General features: G+C 41.7%; 1 protein-coding gene across 5 annotated transcripts in view; it reads right to left on the bottom strand.

Moving 5' to 3' along the window:
• GRM5 (glutamate metabotropic receptor 5) overlaps positions 1–21,650 on the bottom strand; it is a 485,303-nt gene that overhangs the window by 330,246 nt on the left and 133,407 nt on the right. Inside the window, exon 2 of one of the 5 annotated variants that reach the window (XM_080640491.1) lies at positions 12,227–12,242. The exons of the other annotated variants lie outside the window; for them this stretch is intronic. Within the exon in view, the coding sequence (XP_080496617.1) occupies positions 12,227–12,242 (16 nt within the window). The remainder of the gene's footprint in view (positions 1–12,226; positions 12,243–21,650) is intronic. 5 annotated transcript variants of the gene reach the window in all.

The following is a 21,650-nucleotide window of genomic DNA, read 5'->3' as shown; positions in this document are numbered from 1 at the left end:
CCAGATATATCCATTTTCTTTTTTAAAAATATATTTTTATTGATTTCAGAGAGGAAGGGAGAGAGAGATAGAAACATCAATGATGCGAGAGAATCATTGATTGGCTGTCTCCTGCACGCCCCCTATTGGGGATCGAGCCTGCAACCTGGGCATGTGCCCTTGTCCAGAATCCAACCCAGGACCCTTCAGTCTGCAGGCCGATGCTCTATCCACTGAGCCAAACCAGCTAGGGCAAGCTTTAGCATTCCACCTACCAAACAGCTGAGTCCCTATCTTCAGGAATTGAAAAACACACAACAACTATAGGGACTAACAGCAATATTAACAACTGGTTCAATTTAAACTGGGATCCCCAGGAATCCTTAAGATGGAGCTGATTTAACAGTGAAGTCATGTATCAGGGTCTTTAGAATTAGCCTGAATTCACAGAGTTTTCAAAGGCACTTTCCTTACTTTTCTACCTGAAACTCACTCTTCAAGAGTTGAGTAAAAGTCACTTCCTTTGTGTAGGAGGAAACATGTGGGCTTTGGAACCAGAAAAGGAAGGTTGTGAGTCACTACTTACTGGCCTTCTGTTTTTGACGAACTTTGTAAGATTCCTAGGCTGACATAAGGAAGTACCACAAACTGGGTGCTTAGTACAAGAGAAAGTTTTTGTCTCCCAGTTCTGGATGCTAGAAGTCCACAATGGCAAAGCCACAGTCCACTGAGACCTGTCGGGAAATTCTTCTTCACCTATTTCTAGCTTCGGTGGTCTGACAGCAATCTCTGGCATTCCTTGTCTTATGAATGCATCACTCCAATCCTCCACTTTAGATGGCATTCTCCATGTGTGTCTTCCCTCTGTGCATGTCAGTCCCTGAGTTCAAATTTCTCCTTTTATAAGAATATCAGTCATATTGAATTGGGGCCCACCATAACAGTCTACTTTCTTTTCTTTTTTTAAATCTTCACTCAAGGATATTTTTTCCATTAATTTTAGAGAGAATGGAAGAGAGAGAGAGAGAGAGAGAGAGAAATATTGATGTGAGAGAAACATTGATTGCTTGCCGCCTGCACATGCCCCAACCAGGGTCCTGGCCAGGGAGGAGCCTGCAACCTAGGTATGTGCCCTTGACTGGAATCAAACCCAGGACCCTTTGGTCTACAGGCCAGCGCTATATCCACTGAACCAAACCAGCTAGGGGAACCATCTACTTTTTTATCAGATTACCTCTATAAAGATACGATTTCCAAAAAAGGTGATATTGTGAGGTACTTAGAATTAGAACTTCAACATATCTTTTGAAAAGAATATTATCCAACCCAAATGCCAACTTAATTTCCCTAAGCTTCAGTTTCTTCATCTGTGAAATGCAAATAATACTGCCTGGAATATTATTGAGAAGAGTAAAAGAAATAAGCTGTGGAAAACCAACTAGCATAGCAGCTGGTGTATCACAGGTGTTCAAATATATATTTTCCCTTTTCATTTGCATTTCTTCCAGATATTTATATCTCCTTGGTGTTCACACAAAACATGATGCAATTTTCTTTCCATTTATGACATTATATTCAAACTGTGTATCTATTTGTTCGCTACTATTTTTGACATCAGAGACTGTTGCAGTAATTTGTAGATGCCCAATACATAACTTAGTTTATTCATTTAAGGATTTATTGATTAAAAGAAGGAGCATTGAACAAATGAATGGATAAAAAACACCTGCACTTTAACAAAAATATTCCCTTTAAACCTCAATTTCTCTTGGTGGGTAAGGTAGTATCAGAAGTAATCTAAGAAATATACATAATTTGATTTGTTATTTCTTTGTTTGTATTCTTGTTTTTGTCACTTGATAGTCTCTAAGTTATCTGATTGTGAGGTTTAGATCTTTCCTTTCCTCTACAAACTTCGATTTTTAAAATCCTAATGGTATCTGCTACAGTTTCCCACAAGTTTCTTTTTAGAATATATGTCAAAATAATTCATTGTTCTCTCAGGTTATTTCATCTTCAAAAACAGTAACATTCTGCCCAGGATGGAATATGAGGAGAAATCTCATCAGTAAAGATGCTGCTTATAATTGAGAAATCTATCAATCACAGTTAGATGTTATCTCATTCTCTGAGATGGCCAAGATATGGAACCGATTTACCTTCTGCTATAAAAATTATTTCTTTCCCATTTATTATATTTGGAAGAAAAACCTAGTAGCTTCATTGATTTATTTATGAGAGAAAAACACTGTGAACAGTATTCAAATAGAATTTTTAACACACCCATATTTTTGAATACTTCCGCCCTCAAGTAATGACCAAGGAAATGAACTAATTTATAACCAAAGATTGCTTTATAATAATGACCTGCATTTTATATCCAGGCTTAATTTAGAGACAAAAAAACAATTATTCATAGTACAGAAATAGCCTGAAATAATCTTTTATTATCCCGAATATAAATCTGAAGTTAAGGGGGGAAACCTGCCCTTTTTCTATGTACAGGGGTCTACAGCCATCTCAGCCATTCTTTTTCCAGAACAATCTGAAGAACAGCCTTAACTCCACATTTCTCCGGCCAAATAAATAAGACAAAGAAGAGGTTTGGCCAGCTGATTTAAATTTATCTGCACTTTTAGCAATATCATTGCTTTTTAGTTCCACAAAGAACTAAAAAGTATTTTGGGGATGTGTGTTATGTATGCAAACAACTCTGTTGGAATTATGTGTGAGTAGCTAGGTGGTGTAAAGAATGAAGTGGAGCCAGAAAACTAGATGTGGTTTGCCTTAGATACATGCAGACATGAATGTACAACTACACAAATTATAGTGAATCGAGAGTCATATTCAGTGACATACTGGTAAATGTACAACAACCTCATCTGTGGAAAATAAAACTCCTTGGTACACAGCATCTGCTGATTTCCATGACATAAACATTCCCACCATTGCCAATTTCAAACTATCAAAATGAAGCTGCTGAACATGGAGTTGGGAAGATATACACACAACAGGACCTTGTGAGTTGGGCTGAACAAACTGCCACACACCACTGTTTAGATATAAACATGTAGAGTGAATGGTTGTTTTGCCAGATGTAATATTAAAGAACCTATGTGAAGTTTTAACTAACATAAAAAATAATATGTATCCAAAAGAATGCATACTCATCTTCATAATACTGATATTAAAACACAGTAATGGCTTTCTGTATACGACTCATTAATCACAATAAACTACTATTAGATTATGTTAAATATTACAGAATACCTACTAGGTGTTAGACACCATGCCATAAGCAAGTAATTCTGAGATGCGTAGGGCATTGCATCTGCCCTCTCGTTCTAGAGAGGGCCACTAAACCAGGTAATTTCTATAGGTAATGAACATCTGCCCTACTGTACAGAGAAGGGATATTTAGCCCAATCCGGTCCAGGCTGGCTTCCTGGGAAATTGGTGCTACCAGAGCCACTTGATGAAACACTATTCTGTTACTTTAGAGTAATTCTAGTTTGCCAACCACACCAGACCCCTCCCCCCATATTTGAAATGATCTCTGAAAGTTTCACTTGAAGATGAAGCAGGCCCATGATTTTATGAGGATGGTAAACAGAGGCTGAAAATCAGATAGAAATTTTAGAAAAGAGAGATCTTCAATGCAATGTAAAGCTCTTTGGTGGTGACAGTGCAATGGAGAGCCCTGTGGCAGGCTGGTGGAACATATAATTAGTGAGTTCCATGTGTGAGCTTAGTCAAGTCCTTTCCCCATATCTGTTTCCTTATCAATGAAATAAATGGTTTTGGCTGGATAATAAGAAACTAGCAGCTATTGTTTATTGTGTGACTTCAATGTTGTTATGTTCTTTCACCTATATTAATTCCATTAATTCTCACCACAAACCTATAAAGATATATCTTTCTTTCCCTCTTTAAATTCAGGAAATTTGAGGTGATTTGTAAGCTCCATAAAATCCCCAAAGTTAAGAAGAGACAGAGGTAGAATTCCATCCTGGTTCTTCCAGACTCTGATTTCTCAGATATCTCCTGAGGTAACTCCAAGCCTTAATGTGCTTTGATCTCTGAGCCATCTTGGAATGTTCCCTTAATTGCTATATTGTCAAAGCAGCAAAGCCAGGGGAAACCAAGGATCCAAGCTATACCCCTTCATGAATATCATTCTTTTTTTATTTATTTTTTTAATATATTTTATTGAATTTTTTACAGAGAGGAAGAGAGAGGGATAGAGAGTTAGAAACATCGATGAGAGAGAAACATCGGTCAGCTGCCTCCTGCACACCTCTTACTGGGGATGTGCCCGCAACCAAGGTACATGACCTTGACCGGAATCGAACCTGGGACCTTTCAGTCCGCAGGCCGATGCTCTATCCACTGAGCGAAGCCGGTTTCGGCAATCATTCTTTTTTTTAAAAAAATATATTTCTTTATTGATTTCAGAGAGGAAGGGAGAAGGAGAGAGAGAGAAACATCAATGATGAGAGAGAATCATTGATCAGCTGCCTCCTGCACGCTCCCCACTGGGGAGCGAGCACACAACCCAGGCACGTGCCCTTGGCCGGAATTGAACCAGGGACCCTTCAGTCCACAGGCTGACGCTCTATCCACTGAGCCAAGCCAGCCAGGGCAATATCATCCTTTTGGATGAGCTCTGAGATGGCAGGGAATGTTGCCATGAATTCTTCACAATGACTTTTCCGTAACATTCCCCAGTTTACCAATTAGGAGGGAGGTCCACTTTTCCTTGGACGCTCTCAACAAAGATCTTCCCATAGCCTCTGATATTTTCTTTTCACATCTTCTGGGGTGTTTATTTTTAATTAACATTTTTGAAGCCTACTCTTTTGAATTCATCTGGAGCCTAGGGCTAAATAAGCCAAATGCTTCAATTTCATTCCCCTACTTTCTAAGCAAAAAGTCCAAATGAATTCCACAATGAGCCATGAATTTTTACAACTCTGGTTGGTATTCCATGGGCTGTCCCACTTCTGGGAGTGGTACCATCCCTTCTTTTCTTCCATGGCAAAATTCTCCTTATTCTTTATGATTTAGATAATCCTCTGAGAAGTTCCCCAAGTGTCCCCTACCTTAACTCTGTCATAGCTCTCATGCCATTGTATCACTGCTGCTTTTCTCTTCTACTCAGAAAGCATAGGCTGCCTAAAAGCAGAGTGTTTAGTAATGAGTTTCTCTCTTGCACTTGGGGCAATTGTTGTACAACCTAATGGAGAGGAGCTTTGGTCTGTAGTTAGGATATCTAAGGTTAAAACGTGCCGTATGGCAGTGTGGCCTTTGGAAAAATTCTTAATTTCTCTCAGCCTCATTTATTCATCTGTGAAGAGTAAATAATAAGGCAATTTACCTCAAAAAGTTTTCGTGAGGATTAAAATGAATTGTGTGGAATATTTACTGGCACATACTGATAATCCAACCAATGTTATTACAGGGGTGGGAATAAGTAAGTTTTTAGCTGCAATACAAATAAATAATAACTAATGTGTTTTATGTACTCACAACTGTAAACCTACTTTTGCCCACCCCTATAATATTAGGTGCTCAAATGTTGAGTGCAGAATAAATAAATATATGCATTCATTCAGAAAAATGCTTATTGAGGTTTACTCCATCCCAGGCACATTTGTAAGATGTGAGAAAGCAGCAGTGAGTCTATCCGTGCCGCTCCCTGGTTTTACAGAGCTTGTATTCTCTTAAAGAGAGACAGACTCCAAACAAAAAATCAAACCGAATACACTCTGTATGGAAATAAATCATAGTAAGAGAATAGGAAGTAGCAAAGGAAGTGTTATTTTAAAGGAGGGATACCCACTAGGTCATGATCAGACTTATTCATGCACCTGAATGAAGAAGGGGATACATCTATGTCTCCAACTGGGGGAAGAGCAAATGCAAAGGCCTGAAGCTAGAGGGGTCCTGACATCTTCAAGGAAACGCAAGTAAGTAGCTTTTTTTGTAGAAGGAGCGTGATGGGAAGGGAGTTTAAGTGGGTAATGTTAGGAGAGGATGAGCATGACAGTGGAACAGACCTTTAGGGCTTGTTGGCCAGGTAAAAACTATGAATTTTATTCTGAGTCACATGGAAAGCCATTTCAGAGTTTGGAATGAGATTTTAATTATGGCCAGAACTGATGATGCTTCAATTGAGAATAAAATAAATAATTGGGAAGAGTGGCAGCTTCAAATAGACCACCAAGTGTCTAGTGGACAGCTGATGAAAAGAATGCATTCAGAGAAACAAAGTTCAGGAGAGGGCCAGGAATAGAAAAATGAGATATTAAAAGTAAAACTAGATTGACGTTGTGAAAAGCAAAATTAAGACAAAGACATTGTGGTCGGTGCAAGACTTTGAGTGCATATATGTATGTCTGAGTCTAATTATCAAGCCTCCACCACCTAGAAAAACCTTTGACCATTTATTTTCCTCCTAGAGCCCCTACTTTGAAACATTTATTTCACCAAAAATAATTTATAATGAATTCATACTGCCATATTCACTAACACCTTAATTAATGATCAATCTGACCTCCTGATTGGTGAGAGCAAACCAACGCCATCCCCTCCCAGAGTCATCATTCTAGCCGAGAGCAAATGGACTTCTGATTTTCATCAACCTGTGCCACTTTGTGGCAAGTATCATATGCTATCTCTTAGGTTCTTTAAAATACTGGAAATAACTTTTAAATTTTCATTACATCTATGGTGGAATTCTAGGAATCTACAGGCCATAAGTTTGAGATTAAATACCTATGTAAACCTGCAAATATAAAATGTGTCTTATGTAATGCACTATATATGCATTAAATCATAGTATCCGTACAATACACTGTACTTCTAGGATATATGTACATGTTTAATAGATAATGATCCTAAATGAGATCACATTTATTGTTTTCAGGGTGGGGGATCAGGATGTGCATGTATCTTTTGAAGGACCACCATTCAACTTACTACCTATATAAAGTTGGATTGGAGAGCTATCAAACCTCATCATCTGTTCAGTGTCTAGGATTACTGTGTTAATATAAAGGACTATAAATAAAAGCCCTTGTTATCCTGTCAAAGAGAACTGTCATTTTTTATTGGTGTATAATTATGTGACTGACTCATGGATTCCATTGGGAGCATGAATGTATCAAATATCTATATCCAATCAAAAGATACAGGCCAACTGTGTTTATATGTTTTATCTGTTGATCTTTCAAAAACTTCGTGGGGGAAGAGAAATGTTACCCTTTCAGGTAAATAATTCTCAGTGAGGGGAAGATTGTGAGATAGGGAGAGTGGGAAAATAAAGCATGGCTATATATTCATAAAGATTGGGCAATATTTATGAGGGGCCCAAAAGCAGGAGCTTGCCAGAGAGCAGAAAACATGCCTGCACGAGCCAAGAGGACACTTGATGAAAGAGGTCGGGATCTTCTGTAGAATTGGCTTAGTGATATCTGACTTGGAGTTCAGGCCTCTCTCTTTAGCTCTCAAAAGCTCATTCCAAAAGGCATTTATTAAGCACCTACAGACACAGAGATGCACAAATGAACAAAAGAGAGTCCCTGTCTCCGGGGAACATAAAGTTTGGAGTAGGGCCAGGCTGGAGTGGGTTTGGGGGCCAAGGGAAGAAACATACACATTCAAATCATATTTTTTCCAGAAAATCAAATAAAGGTGGAGAGGAATGGTAGAGACAAAGAGAAAGATCTAAATACTACTAAGAACTTTAAAATATATTAAAAATCCTTGAAAGTACCCTTAAGTCTACTAACATATGAGAGTAGAAATTGAATTATATGTCCATGTTTGGTAAACAGAAATTACTTTATTTTACCCTCACCCAAGGATATGCTTATTGATTTGAGAGAGAGAGGAAGAGACAAACAGAAAGAAACTTACTGGATGTGAGAGAGAAAGATCAATAGGCTGCCTCCCATACACACTCCAACCGGGGATCAATCCGCCACAGCCTTTTCATGTATGGGAGGACATTCCAACTGAGCCACCAAGCCAGGGCAGGAATTAAAATTTAAACATCTCTCTAAGACAGATAAAAACACTGACAAGTGTTGACAAGTAAAATCAAAAAGCATTTACGGTCACTGGCTTATTAATTTCAGCTTGTCTTGCCTCGAACATTGGAGAGTTTTTAGTATTGGGCTATTTTGATGAAAGACAATACACAGGGCAGCTAAACAAGAGTGTCTCTCAAGTGACTTTTCTAGGAGATGAGACATTATTACTTTATTAGCTTTTCTGGAAATGTGAGGATATTTACACATAAATCCAATAGTTATTTTCAAGAGATTATCTCACTAGAAATCTCACCAGAGTATAAGAAGCATCATAGAAGTAATGCTTTCTATCTGAATGAAAATGATTTCTTACAACCCTGCATTATTTTTGTCTGTTTTTTAAAATATATTTCCATTAATTTCAGAGAGGAAGGGAGAGGGAAAGATAGAAACATCAATGATGAAAAAGAATGGTTGATTAGTTGCCTCCTGTACACCCAACACTGGGGATCCAGCCCGCAACCCGGACATGTGCCTGACCAGGATTCGAACTGTGACCTCCTGGTTCATAGGTTGACACTTACTTTCTAGGAAGAGGCAAACCTAATAAATAGATGTGGGTAAGTTTCAGAAAATTAAATATATGCCACAATATTGGAACTTACCTGTATTTAAAAATAAGCACAATCATGGTATAATGAAGATAATAGTTGACTTGGAATTGGGAAATGTGGCATACATTTTGAGCTTTGTCACATATTATCTTTGTGACCTTGTGCAAAGCACTTAATCCTACTTAAATAGCATCTTCCTCTGCTAAAAATTGGTTAACTTCTCATGGAGCAGTTAAATAAATTAACACACACTACCATGTTTGAAGTGGGACGATATCCACACCAGCCTAAAGTAGAGGATAATCTGTTACTACTATTAACAAAAAGAAATAGTAAGTAATTCCAGGTGCTAAGTACTATTTTGAACACCCACAATGGCCAGTAATAACCTTTATTTTGTTTGGCTGTTTTAGTAATATAAGAGTTACTTCGAGGATTTGAGGTAGTTCAGCTAATGGGCAAAGAATACTGGCTTGGCAGCAGATGCCAGAGTTCACATTCCAGCTGTTTCATTTTTCCAGCTGTGAGAGCTCGCAGAGGTTATTTGGCTTCTCTATGCCAGTGTCCTCACCTGCGTAATTGGACGTTTATGAGAATGAAGTAACTACATGTGAAGTACCTAGCAGCTTGTCAGGCATATAGAGCTGATCCCATCAGAGGTAGCTAATAACAGCCGTGGATTTAGGCTGACAGGCTGCTAACAGCCGGGAGGTCACAGCTGGTCACATTCCAGCCTCCCACAAAAGCCGCACAGGAGCCTCCTCTGGCTCTCTGCCCCACTCTGGCTCTGTCCAGACCTGTTACCAGTACCATTGCCTGGTCATAAAAAGAGACTGGGAGCAAGACTGAGAGCGAAGACTAGTTAAAAGAACGATGGACGTAGAATACAACACTATTCCATCATGACACAATCAATAGACTTGAGAAGGCAGAGGGCTGGGCCACAACGCAAGGTCTGACTGCTAGTATTATATCTTTGCACTAACGATTTGTATGATTTTAAAATGCCTCAGCCTTTCTGCAGCTGTTTTTGCACATCTGTACATTTTACATTATCATAATTACACAGAATATTTGATACGGTTTTACGATTTACAAGGGAGAAGGGCAAAATAACTTGATAGCTTTGGAATCAAGCAGATATGGATTGAATCCCAGATCTGACATTTACTACCTTTGTAATCTGGGCAATTTGCCTAACTTCTCTATGTGTCTGTGTCTTAATGTGAAGAATAGTAATTAAGACATGTTTGCCATGGAATTATTAAACACTTAAATAAAATTTTATAAGCACCTATACACAGCTATAGAACCTCAGTAGAAAACTGAGCAGAGGTGGTGCTCATAAGTACCAGCTTTATTTATTTTATAAATACATTTTTATTGATTTCAGAGAAGAAGGGAGAGGGAAAGAGAGATAAAAACGTCAATGATGAGAGAGACTTACTGATTGGCTGCTTCCTACACGCCCCACACTGGGGATTCAGCCCAAAACCCAGGCATGTGCACTGACTGGGAATTGAACCATGACCTCCTGATTCATGGGTTGATGCTCAACCACTGAGCCACGCCAGCCGGGCCATAAATACCAGCTTTAAAAACATTCACGTGATCTCTGTTGTACGTGATCCATACCATTTGCACATGATCCCCCCATGACTAGAAACAATACTATCGGAGGGGACTAAAAACCATAGACAACACTAGTGAAAGTGCAGTATAAAGCAATGTCACAAAACGGGATACAGAAAATATGTACTCAAGTACTGTTATCAAAATGAGATCAAACTCGGGGCAAAGTTTCTTATTCATCATTTCCATATTTTATCATTTTCTGCAAATATTATATTTCATGTTTACGCAAATAATATGAGCAAATGGAAATAATTGCGAGTAGAGTGCAGTGTGAACACTGCCTATCTTGGAGTGCTGTTCAGAGTTAATACACCTGCTGCTCCCTGTCATTTGATACCTGCAATAGGGAATATTGCTCCTGAAAAGCCCAGGATTGCAAGATAGGTTTCTGAAAATAATAGTCATGACTCATTATCTGTTATTACATGATGAAAAGAAAACAAATTATTGGACTCTTTTCTAGGAATATGAATAAACATCATCTTGGGTCTGGTCAGTAGTGATTGCATCCTTACTATCATTCTCATTATCCTCTAGTCTCTTCTGCAAGTCATCTTTCACATATAGCCCCCAGCCCAGATCAGGTGACTATTTTCCTGTGAACTTGAAAATGATTGCCCTAAGCATAAACATTAGAAACTAATTTGGGGAGCCTATTTTCAAAAATAATATGGCCTTAAATCCCACTTTCAGCTTCTTATCCCATTATACCTTCTGTTATTACTATATTTTATTTTCTAGGTATATTGGAACACAATCCTCAAACCTTTGGTTCATTTTCTCCCTCTGACTAGTATGCGTAATTATCCCTTTATTATGTGCCTATGAGAATCATGTTCATATCTCAAATTAACCGAACATGCCACCAAAGAGTAGATTTTAAACTGATTCGTCAGATTTCAGGATGTCCATTTACTGGGTTGCATAACAAAAAAATGAGGTCACCCAAATGCATGTGGCTACTACCTAGTCTCTCCACTCCCCAAAGAAGCCATCCACCTTGCTTTCTTAGTTGCCTTTCTTTGGTGTACAGAAATTCTCACAACTTTGAACTTGGCAGCAAGCTACAGGTAAGATTTAGGTTTGCGGGGAAGAAGCTTTCCTTAAGAATATTGAATCCAATTCACATACTCCAGTCGAGCTGTTCCAAAAAGTTTTGTTGGCAGTTACAGGCACTAGCCCAACTAAAATTGAAATGAAACTTTGATAATTGCCTTGGAAGCCTCAAGAAAAATAGATAATTTATTAGACATGGTTTTAGCAATCCTGGGTTCCTCTGGCCAAATACTATTTAATCACAATTTGAAACTCATCTTACATTTACACTTAACGTATTAGCGAAGCTGGCATCTTGTTCTAGCTCATCTTCTGTGCGGCTGGTGTGTGAGGTAAACTGGGTCCCAAGGCATGCTCATATTATTCTTTCTTTTTTACCTGACACTACCCTGTGGTGGAATGGCTGGGTTCATCTGCCATCCTTATTTCCTCTGACTTGGTATATGCTTTGATTTTTCTCTTCACTCTAAGTCGTATGTTTCTTTTAAAAAAATATTTTTAATTGATTTCAGAGAGGACAAGAGAGGGAGAGATAGAAACATCAATGATGAGAGAGAATCATTGATTGGCTGCCCCATGCACACCCCACTGGGGATTGAGCCCGAAATCCAGGCAGGTGCCCTGACCAGGAATCGAACAGTGACCTCCTGGTTCATAGTTTGATGCTCAACCAATGAGCCACGGTGGCTGGGCTAAATCGTATGTTTCTTTAGAAAGAGGGTCCTCCTCCACCCCACCTCTACCTCACACACCTGTAAACACACACAGGCTCTATTTCAGTCCCTGACTTCCTTCCTTCAAGGCAGATATTACAATTACAGTTTTCTTTGTCTGTTTGTTTGATGTTTCTCAGCCTTCCCCATGGGCACATAAGCTCTGAGAAGACAGCAGTTGTATCTATCTTACCTCTGGATCCACAGTTCTCACAGCAGGGTGTAGCATAGATAAGGAGGAAATAACAATAAATACGTTCTCACTTGATATCATGTGCCCAGATCCCTGGAGTGGGCAGGCCTAGCTATCCTATATAATAAAGAGGTAATATGCAAATTAACCCTCACACCCTCACAAGATGGCTGCCTACAAACAGGCCGGCATGGGGCTTAATGAGGGATGACCAAACGACTAAACAAGCAGGCTACATGGGGCGACCGGGCCAGCAGGGGGGTTAGTGAGGGACGACCAAAGGACTGAACAGCAGGCTGCGTGGGGTGACCAGGACGGCAGCGGTGGGGGGACGCGTGAAGGGCAACCAGGCTGGCAGTGGGGGGCAGTTGGGGGTGACCAGCCTGGCAGGGGGCAGTTGGGGGCGATCAGGCCAGCACATAGAGGCAGTGAGGGGCAATCAAGCTGGCAGGGGGAGGGCAGTTAGGGGCGACCAGGCAGGCAGGCAGGCAGGTGAGCAATTAGGAGCCAGTGTAGGAGCCAGTGTTCCAAGATTGTGAGAGGGATGTCCGACTGCCGGTTTAGGCCTGATCCCAGGGATCGAGCCTAAACCAGCAGTCGGACATCCCCTGAGGGTCCCGGATTGGAGAGGGTGCAGGCTGGGCTGAGGGCCCCCCCGACCCCTGCCCGTGCACGAATTTTGTGCACCAGGCTTCTAGTTTATCTATAGTTATTTTGAGGTCAAATAAGATTTTCCCTTCTCTTTGTCTTTCTTTTTCCTCTAGAAAGTATGGGTGTACTTCATTCCTTTTTTTTAATTGTGGTAAAATATAACATAACAAAAATTTCCATTTTAACCATTTTTAAGTGAAAACTTCAGTGGCATTAATTATATTTATAGGGTTGTACAACCATTATCACTATTTCCAAAACTGTTTTACTCCAAACAGAAACTCTTAAACAATAACTTCTCATTCCACATTTCCTCAGTCCTTGGTACCCTCTAATCTCCTTCCTGTTTCTATCAATATACCAATTGTAGATAGTTAATATAAGCAGAATCATAAAACATTTAACATTTTGTATCTAGCTTATTCAGCTTAGCATAAGTTTTCAAGATTCATCCATGTTGTAGCATATACCAGAACTTCATTATTTTAATACCTGAAGAATATTCCATTGTATAGATATACCACATTTGGTTTACCCATTCATTTGTCCATGGATACTTGCTTAGCTATTATAAAATAATGCTTTTATAAACAGTGCTGTTTTACTCCCTGTTTTCAGTACTTTTGGATATATACGTAGAGGTAGAATTTTTGGGTCACATGGTAATTCTATGTTTAACTTTTGAAATTACTGCCAAAATGTTTTCCACCACAGCTGCACTGTCCGTCTTACATTCTTGTGGGTGTAGTTGAGATGAGATTTTCCTTCCATTGAGATTGAGAGGAGGGGATGGATTAAACAAAAGCTTGAAACAATTCCTCATAAATAAGTCTAAAATCGAGTAACGGTTAGACAGAGGGAAACATTATCACCTATGACATTTGAATCAGTGGCAGTTATAAAAAAAATGACCAACCTGCAGAGGTCATTTCAAGCAAGAATCCAGTAACTGAATCTCTATGCACTAAAACACGTGGCCACATAAATGGGCTCAACACTTTAAAACACAAAATGCAGGGCATATTTTATTTCAGTTTCCAATATAAGTCCTGAACTCCTATGCAGCCTGAAATATAAAAAAAAGATTTGGAATTCCTGGTATCTGTCCTTTTTGGTAGCTAGGGAATGGGGAGAGAAAAAGAAATTCAAAGGCCTTCTGACTCTTAAGGATTAAATCTTATACTGGAATGAGCACATATCCTAAAATAACAAGTAAACAGCTCATATCATATTTGGAACAAAATGGTTTCTTTGTAAATAGAAACACTTTTTTTTTCCTAGCCACTTCTTGAATTTTCCGTATGACTCATCTGCTCTCAAAAAGATAAAAACGATTAAAATCCACCATCTAGAGTCTATAATGAAAAGGGACTGTCCCAATTGTGTTCACAGCTCAGTTTCAGGCACAGAGATAACTGGCTGGACTCTCTGAGGAGTCCTAAGGAAAAAAATCTTATTTTAACAACCCTTCACCTACACAGCACTGTAACTGCATAGCTTGTGCGGGTGCCTGTACCTTTATCTATCTCATGTTTCTTGCTCATTTTCTACTGAAAAGTATAATAAAAAAATAAGCCAGGTGAAATTAAACAAATTTGAAAGCATGCAGATTTTTGGACTCAAGGGTGAAGTTAGAATTCTCTAAACTTTTCTGTACACATGGTTGTAGGTAGTTTATCCATATGCCAACAGGATTTTATTTAGTCTGGGTAGCATACTGTGCTTAAAAAGTATTGAGGTTCAGAGCCTTAGTTTTTATCCTAGCTCTACTTTTTGTTGTTATTGTTGTTAATCCTCACCCGAGGATATTTTTTCCATTGATTTTTAGAGAGAGTAGAAAGGAGGGGGAGAGACAGAGAGAAACATCGATGAGAGAGAGACACATCAATTGGTTACCTCCTGCATGCGCCCTGACCTGGGCCAGGAACGAGCCCACAATCATGGTACATGCCCTTGATGGGAATCACACCCAAGAACCTTCAGTCCTTGGGCTGATGCTCTCACCACTGAGAAAAACTGGCTAGAGCTTGGCTTTAATTCTAATAAGCTGTTAAATGAGCAACCAAATCTATCTGGGCTGTGTCTCCTTATTTGTAAATTGAGGAGGTTGAACTAGATTGTTGGTTTACACATTGTGTCATCTTAGAAGTTAAAATTAGATGTGAGGGGTTGGTAAATGGGTGGGGCTCTGGGTTCCTTATGCTCACTTTAAGCACAGTGATTTTTACCTGCATTTTTTTATGCTTCTTGGGTCTGTGCATAGCTTTGTTTGGGGAGAAGACAAAGTTCTCCGTAAGAACTTAGTGGTGGGGAAAAAACAAATATGCATTATTGAATAACAGTAAATTCCTTGTTATTTAAATATAAACTTCATTTATCTTCTTAATATAAACTAGCTAAACTGACAGCATCTACCAGTCGCGGATGCAAACCTGCAAGTGTCGGTAAGGCTCAGAGGAGCATATGTCTATGTAATTTCCCAAAAGGACCAAAATGAAGACTAACAGAGTGCCCAAAAGTTGAGATCACAAAGTACAAGTCACAATTCTATTCTTCCATAGATGTTTTTTGTTGTTGTTGCTGTTGTTGTTACTCTTTTTGCATCAACACTTATTAAACTATAAACTTACTTTGGTATAAAAAATAATGTAATGCTATATTGACAATTTACTGTCATCCAACAAATCCATGTTTATTATTCTCATAAAGGGTCTGACTTATTCTAAGAAACTCTTCACTTCCTCCCACTTCATGGCAATAACTTCAGGCTAGAAATCAAGGTGCTCTGATTCTGGTCATGGGTTCCAAAATTTACTCTACAAAGACTGGAATTTTCCCGCTAAGCATCTGTCCTATGTTTCTGTACATTGTCACATTTTTGGCATAGTGACAACAAATTAAAACAATAATAATAATGTGAATGTAAATGTCTAAAATTTGAGCTATATAAGAAAAAATCCTATAAAACCTCTCCATAAGAAAAATACCATATATATCATTTCCGGTTAATCCTATCCTATCTAATAAAAGAGTAATATGCAAATTAACCATCACTCTGCTACACCCACAAGCCACGCCCACCAGCCGATCAGGAACAAATATGCAAATAAACCCAACCAAGATGGCTACAGTCACAGAGAGCAGGAAGGAGGCTTGGGTTTCCCCAGCAATGGAGGAAGCCAAGCTTTCTGCCTGCCCTTGCCGGCCTAGGCCTCCACTCAAGGCTACAAAGTTTCAATGATAGAAGATACATAAAACCAAACAGAAATGGCGGCAGCCACGGAGCTGGAAAGAGCAGGAGGCTAGGGTTGCCTCAGGCGATGGAGGAAGCCAAGCTTCTGCAGCCCTGGCCCACCCAGGCCTCCGCTTAAGGCTACAAAGTTTCAATTATAGAAGATAAATAAACCCCAGATACCTGAGCCTTCCCGACACTTACAGGTTTGCATCTGCTTGGGTCGCCAGGGGGTGTGGCCGGGCCTGCAAACCACCACAGGCCCCTCACCCAGGCCGCCCCACACCACAAGGGAACCCCCACCCTGATCCGGGACACCCTTCAGGGCAAACCAGCTGGCCCCCACCCATGCACCAGGCCTCTATCCTATCTAATAAAAGAGTAATATGCAGGTTAACCATCACTCCAACACACAAGATGGCTGCCACCATGTGGTCAAAGATACTGCCCCCATGTGGACACAAGATGGCCACCACAAGATGGTGAGCAAGGGAGGGCAGTTGAGAGGGACCAGGCCTGCAGGGGAGAGCAGTTGGGGGGGACCAGGCCTGCAGGGGAGGGCAGTTAGGGGTGACCAGGCCTGCAGGGGAGGGCAGTTAGGGGAAAACAGGCTGGCAGGGGAGCAGTTAGGTATCAATCAGGCTGGCAGGGGAGTGGTTAGGGGATGATCAGGCTGGCAGGCAGAAGCGGTTAGGGGCAATCAGGAAGGCAGGCAGGCGAGCAGTTGGGAGCCAGAAGTCCTGGATTGTGAGAGGGATGTCTGACTGCCCGTTTAGGCCCGATCCCACCAGGATCAGGCCTAAATGGGCAGTCGGACATCCCTCGAGGGGTCCCATATTGGAGAGGGTGCAGGCTGGGCTGAGGGACACCCCCCCCCCATGCATGAATTTTGTGCACCGGGCCTCTAGTTTGTCTATAATTAAGGATAATATATCATCTTCTGATGATAAATTTGTCAAAAAATCATATATTTACTAGTAAAATGCTTAGAGTTGAAAATATTCATATTGTTTTTCCTCCAACATCTTGCTTAATATGAAATCCTTTCCATAGCATCTCTGACAGATTATTGCTAAATTCAATACAAACAATTCCAGCTATGGGAAAGATATTATGCTATCAAATAGATCAAATTGTTAAAAAAAAAAAAACAAAACAAAACAAAAAACAACCCACAAACAAACAAGATAAGAACAGTTGATAAAATGCCCTTCCTTGGATGTGGTTTTTAGTATCTTAAGACACAGGGTAAGCTTTATCCATTGACCTCATCATCCACATGCCAGTCCTTTAAATGTTTATCCTTGACATGTTCCCAGGGCTGCCTATATTGGCATGCAACCCAGAGTGTGATCTAGGTGGCAGCATCCTTGGTTACTCCTCCACTGTCACTGACCTGACTTTTGAGCAATGCTCCCACATCTTCATTTTGCAGTGGCCTTGCAAATTATGTAGTCAGTTCTGTACGTTCTGTTAAATCATGTATTCTCAAGCTTAAAAATCCCAGTTCCTGCATTCATAATTGTATTTAAAGAATATGTATCCTTTTGTCTGTCAATGATCTTGTTAGGAGGTGGTGCCCAGAATTAAGCATAGTCACTGAGGTGTGGTCTGATCAGTAAGGAAATCAGAGGTATAATTATGTCCTATGTTGATTATCCCATATATCTCCCTTTCTCCATACCTCCAGATCCAGTCTCTATAGTTCTCTGCCCTGCTTTGTGCCCAAGAAGGCTAACACTGAGGGTACAAATTGGGATCCCTTCCAGCTGGGTTTGGTTAATGGTTAGCCATAGGGATGAAGGGTATGGAAGAGAGAGGTCAGGGTTTGTTTTTTCTCTTTCATTCCCATCTCAGAACTGTACCTCCAATAGGATCTGCATGCATCCCTTACATGAGTTCCCACTGCTGGGTCCCACTTCCACAATTCCATATCTCACTGGGCTTATAATACAACTAGAGGCCCGGTTCATACAAGAATGGGCATTCCTTCCCCTGGCTGCCGGCACCGCCTTCACTCGGGCTAGAGCCGCCTTTTCACTCTGGCTCGAAGCTGCCTTTCCACCTTCCCACGCTGCCCAGAGGCCTGGAGCAGCTGGGGAGGTGTGGAACGCCTGCGTCATCGCCCCACCTCTGGCAACTCAGCGCCTGCATATGCAAATTAACCCGCCATCTTTGTTGGGTTAATTTGCATACTTGCTCCTGATTGGCTGTTGGCGTCGCAAAGATACTGTCAATTGGCATTTTACTCTTTTATTAGTGTAGATTTCTCTCCTTGTTCCATCAGCTTTATGTATCAACTATTCTTCCAAGAGCTGGGGATATAGTAGTGACTGAGCACATACAATTTGCTATCCTAATGGAGCCTATTTCCTTGTGAGGGGTGAGAGGTGACAAAACAGAGGACACTGAGCAGGTAAAGGACATAACTGACAATTTAGAAGGATCACTCTGGCTGCTGTATTGGGAATACACTGCCAGAAGCTAGAGACAGACACAGAGGAAACAATTATATTAATCCAGGTAAGAGGTTATAGCAGTTCAGGCCAAGGTAGTTCTGGGTCTCAGTGCACATCTATTCCATTGAATCCCAAGACAGGATTCATACCCCTCTTGCAATTTACTGGTTTACTTCAAACATGGTGTGAAAATCTGCACAATGAATTTTAAAAGGTCAGTAATAATAATCTCAGAAGGAAATGGAAAATAATTTTCTTTTTCTTAGAAAGATGTATTACTTTTTCTTTTCTCAAACTTTAAAAATATGAAATTATAACAAGCTGTTATAATTTATTTTATTCAAAATAAAAGACAAATAAAAACCTATTATTGCCCTGACCAGGTAGGCCAGTTGGTTAGAGTATTATCTGGATATGCCAAGGTTGTGGGTTTGATCCTTGGTCAGGGCACATACAATAATCAACCAATGTATGCATAAATAAGTGGAATAACAAATCTCTCTTTCTCTCTCTTTCTCTGTCTCCCTTCTTCCCTCTCTAAAATCAATTATAAAAATATTTTTAAAAATCCTTTTATTGCCTTTTCCTGCCTGACTTATTTCATTTAGCATGATATTATCAAGATCTATTCAGCCCTGACTGGTTTGGCTCAGTGGATAAAGCGTCCGCCTGCGGACTCAAGGGTCCCGGGTTCGATTCTGGTCAAGGGCATGTACCTTGGTTGCAGGCACATCCCCAGTGGGGAGTGTGCAGGAGGCAGCTGATTGATGTTTCTAACTCTCTATCCCTCTCCCCTCTTCTCTGTAAAAAATAAAATATATTTAAAAAAAAAAAAGATCTATTCACTCACACACTGGCAACAGTATAATGATTACCAGAGGCTAAGTGGGGTGAAGGTAGCAAAGGGTAAAGGGGGTCAAATATATGGTGAAGGAAGGAGAGTTGATTTTGGTTGGTAAACACACAATGCAATATACAGGTGATATATCATCCTATCTAATAAAGAGGGAATATGCAAATTGACCATCATGCCATAACAAGATGGCTGCGCCCACAGCAGAGGTCAAGTTCCCATAACAAGCCTTTATGAGCAATTAACAGGGACCTGAGGCTGCATGGCACTGGGCCAGGTCAGGGGACCTGAAGCTGAACCCCCCTCCCCGCCTGGTGGGGCTTGACGGGGTACCTCAGGCCGTGCCCCTCACCAGGCAGGGCTTGATGGGGGACCTGGGGCCGCGCCCCCTGCCCCGAAGCCAGGCCAGGTGACCTGAAGCCGTGCTTCCCACCTGGTGGGACTTAACGGGGTTGGGGCTGGCCAGGTCTGGATCTAGCCCAAAGGGGTGGGGCCGGCCGGGTCTGGGTCTCACACAATTTCGAGGCACAAGTGGGTGGGTGGGGACTTGACTTTGGTTCCCATGGCATGCCCCAGACTCTGACAGGAGGAAGATTTTCATATACATTTTACTAATTTTCTTTCATCTCTGACACTTCTATTATAGAGAAAGGGAAAATAGAAATATTAAAATACTAGAGGCCCAGTGCACGAAATTCGTGCTGGGGGGGGGGATCAGTCCCTCAGCCCAGCCTGCACCGTCTCCAATCTGGGACCCCTCGAGGGATGTCCGACTGCCTGTTTAGGACCGATCCCAGTAGGCTTGATCACCCCCAAGTGCCCTCCCTTGCAGGCCTGGTGGGGCAGTCGGACATGCCTCTCACAATCCAGGACTTCTGGCTCCCAACTGCTCGCCTGCCTGCCTTCCTGATTGCCCCTAACCACTTCTGCCTGCCAGCCTCATCACCCCCTAACCACTCCCCTGACAGCCTGATTGATGCCTAACTGCTCCCCTGCCAGCCTGATTGCCCCTAACTGCCCTCCCCTGCAGGCCTGGTCCCCCACCAACTGATCTCCCCTGCAGGCCTCCCCCCCCCAATTGCCCTTCCCTGAAGGCCCAGTCACCCCCAACTTCCCTCCTCTGCCGGCCTGGTCACCCCTAACTACCCTCCCCTGCAGGCTTGATTGCCCCCAACTGCCCACTCTTGTAGACCTGGTCCCTCCCAACTGCCCTCCCCTCCTGGCCTGATCGCCCACAACTGCCCTCCCTTGCAGGCCTGGTCCCTCCCAACTGCCCTTCTCTGCTGGCCATCTTGTGGTGGCTATCTTGTATCCACATGGGGGCAGGATCTTTGACCACATGGGGGTAGCTATCTTGTGTGCTGTAGTGATGGTCAATTTGCATATTATTCTTTTATTAGATAGGATTAGATAGGATAGAGGCCTGGTGCATGGGTCCCTCCCCAACTGCCCTCCCAACTGGTCCCTCCCAACTGCCCTCCCCTGCTGGCCTGATCGCCCACAACTGCCCTCCCTTGCAGGCCTGGTCCCCCTCCAACTGCTCTCCCCTGCAGGCCTGGTCCCTCTCAACTGCCCTCCCTTGCTCACCATCTTGTGGTGGCCATCTTGTGTCCACATGGGGGCAGTATCTTTGACCACATGGGGGCAGCCATCTTGTTTGTTGGAGTGATGGTTACCCTGCATATTACTCTTTTATTAGATAGGATAGAGGTCAATGGGGGTAAAAGAGGGTGGGGGCCAGCTGGTTTGCCCTGAAGGGTGTCCAGGATCAGGGTGGGGGTTCCCTTGGGGTGTGGGGTGGCCTGGGCGAGGGGCCTGTGGTGGTTTGGAGCCCGTCCACACCCCGCAGCAACCCAAGAGGAGGCCCTGGTATCTGGGATTTATTTATCTTCTATAATTGAAACTTTGTAGCCTGTAGCAGAGCCAAGCCTCCTGCTTGCTCCTTGGCCATAGCCATTTCTGTTGGGATTTATTTATCTTCTATAATTAAAACTTTGTGGCCTTAAGCAAGGGCCAAGGCAAGCCAGGGCTGCGGGAGCTTGGCTTCCTCCATTGCTGGGAGCAACTCAATCTTCCTGCTCTCTCCAGCTCCATGGCTGCTGCCATTTTTGTTGGGATTAATTTATCTTCTATAATTGAAACTTTGTAGCCTTGAGTGGAGGCCTGGGCCTGCCAGGGTGTGCGGAAATCTTGGCTTCCTCCATCACCAGGGGAAACCCAAGCCTCCTG

This window comes from Plecotus auritus (assembly GCF_963455305.1).
Source record: "Plecotus auritus genome assembly, chromosome: 9".
Taxonomy (NCBI): Eukaryota; Metazoa; Chordata; class Mammalia; order Chiroptera; family Vespertilionidae; genus Plecotus; species Plecotus auritus.
This window is presented reverse-complemented; position numbering and strand designations above follow the sequence as displayed.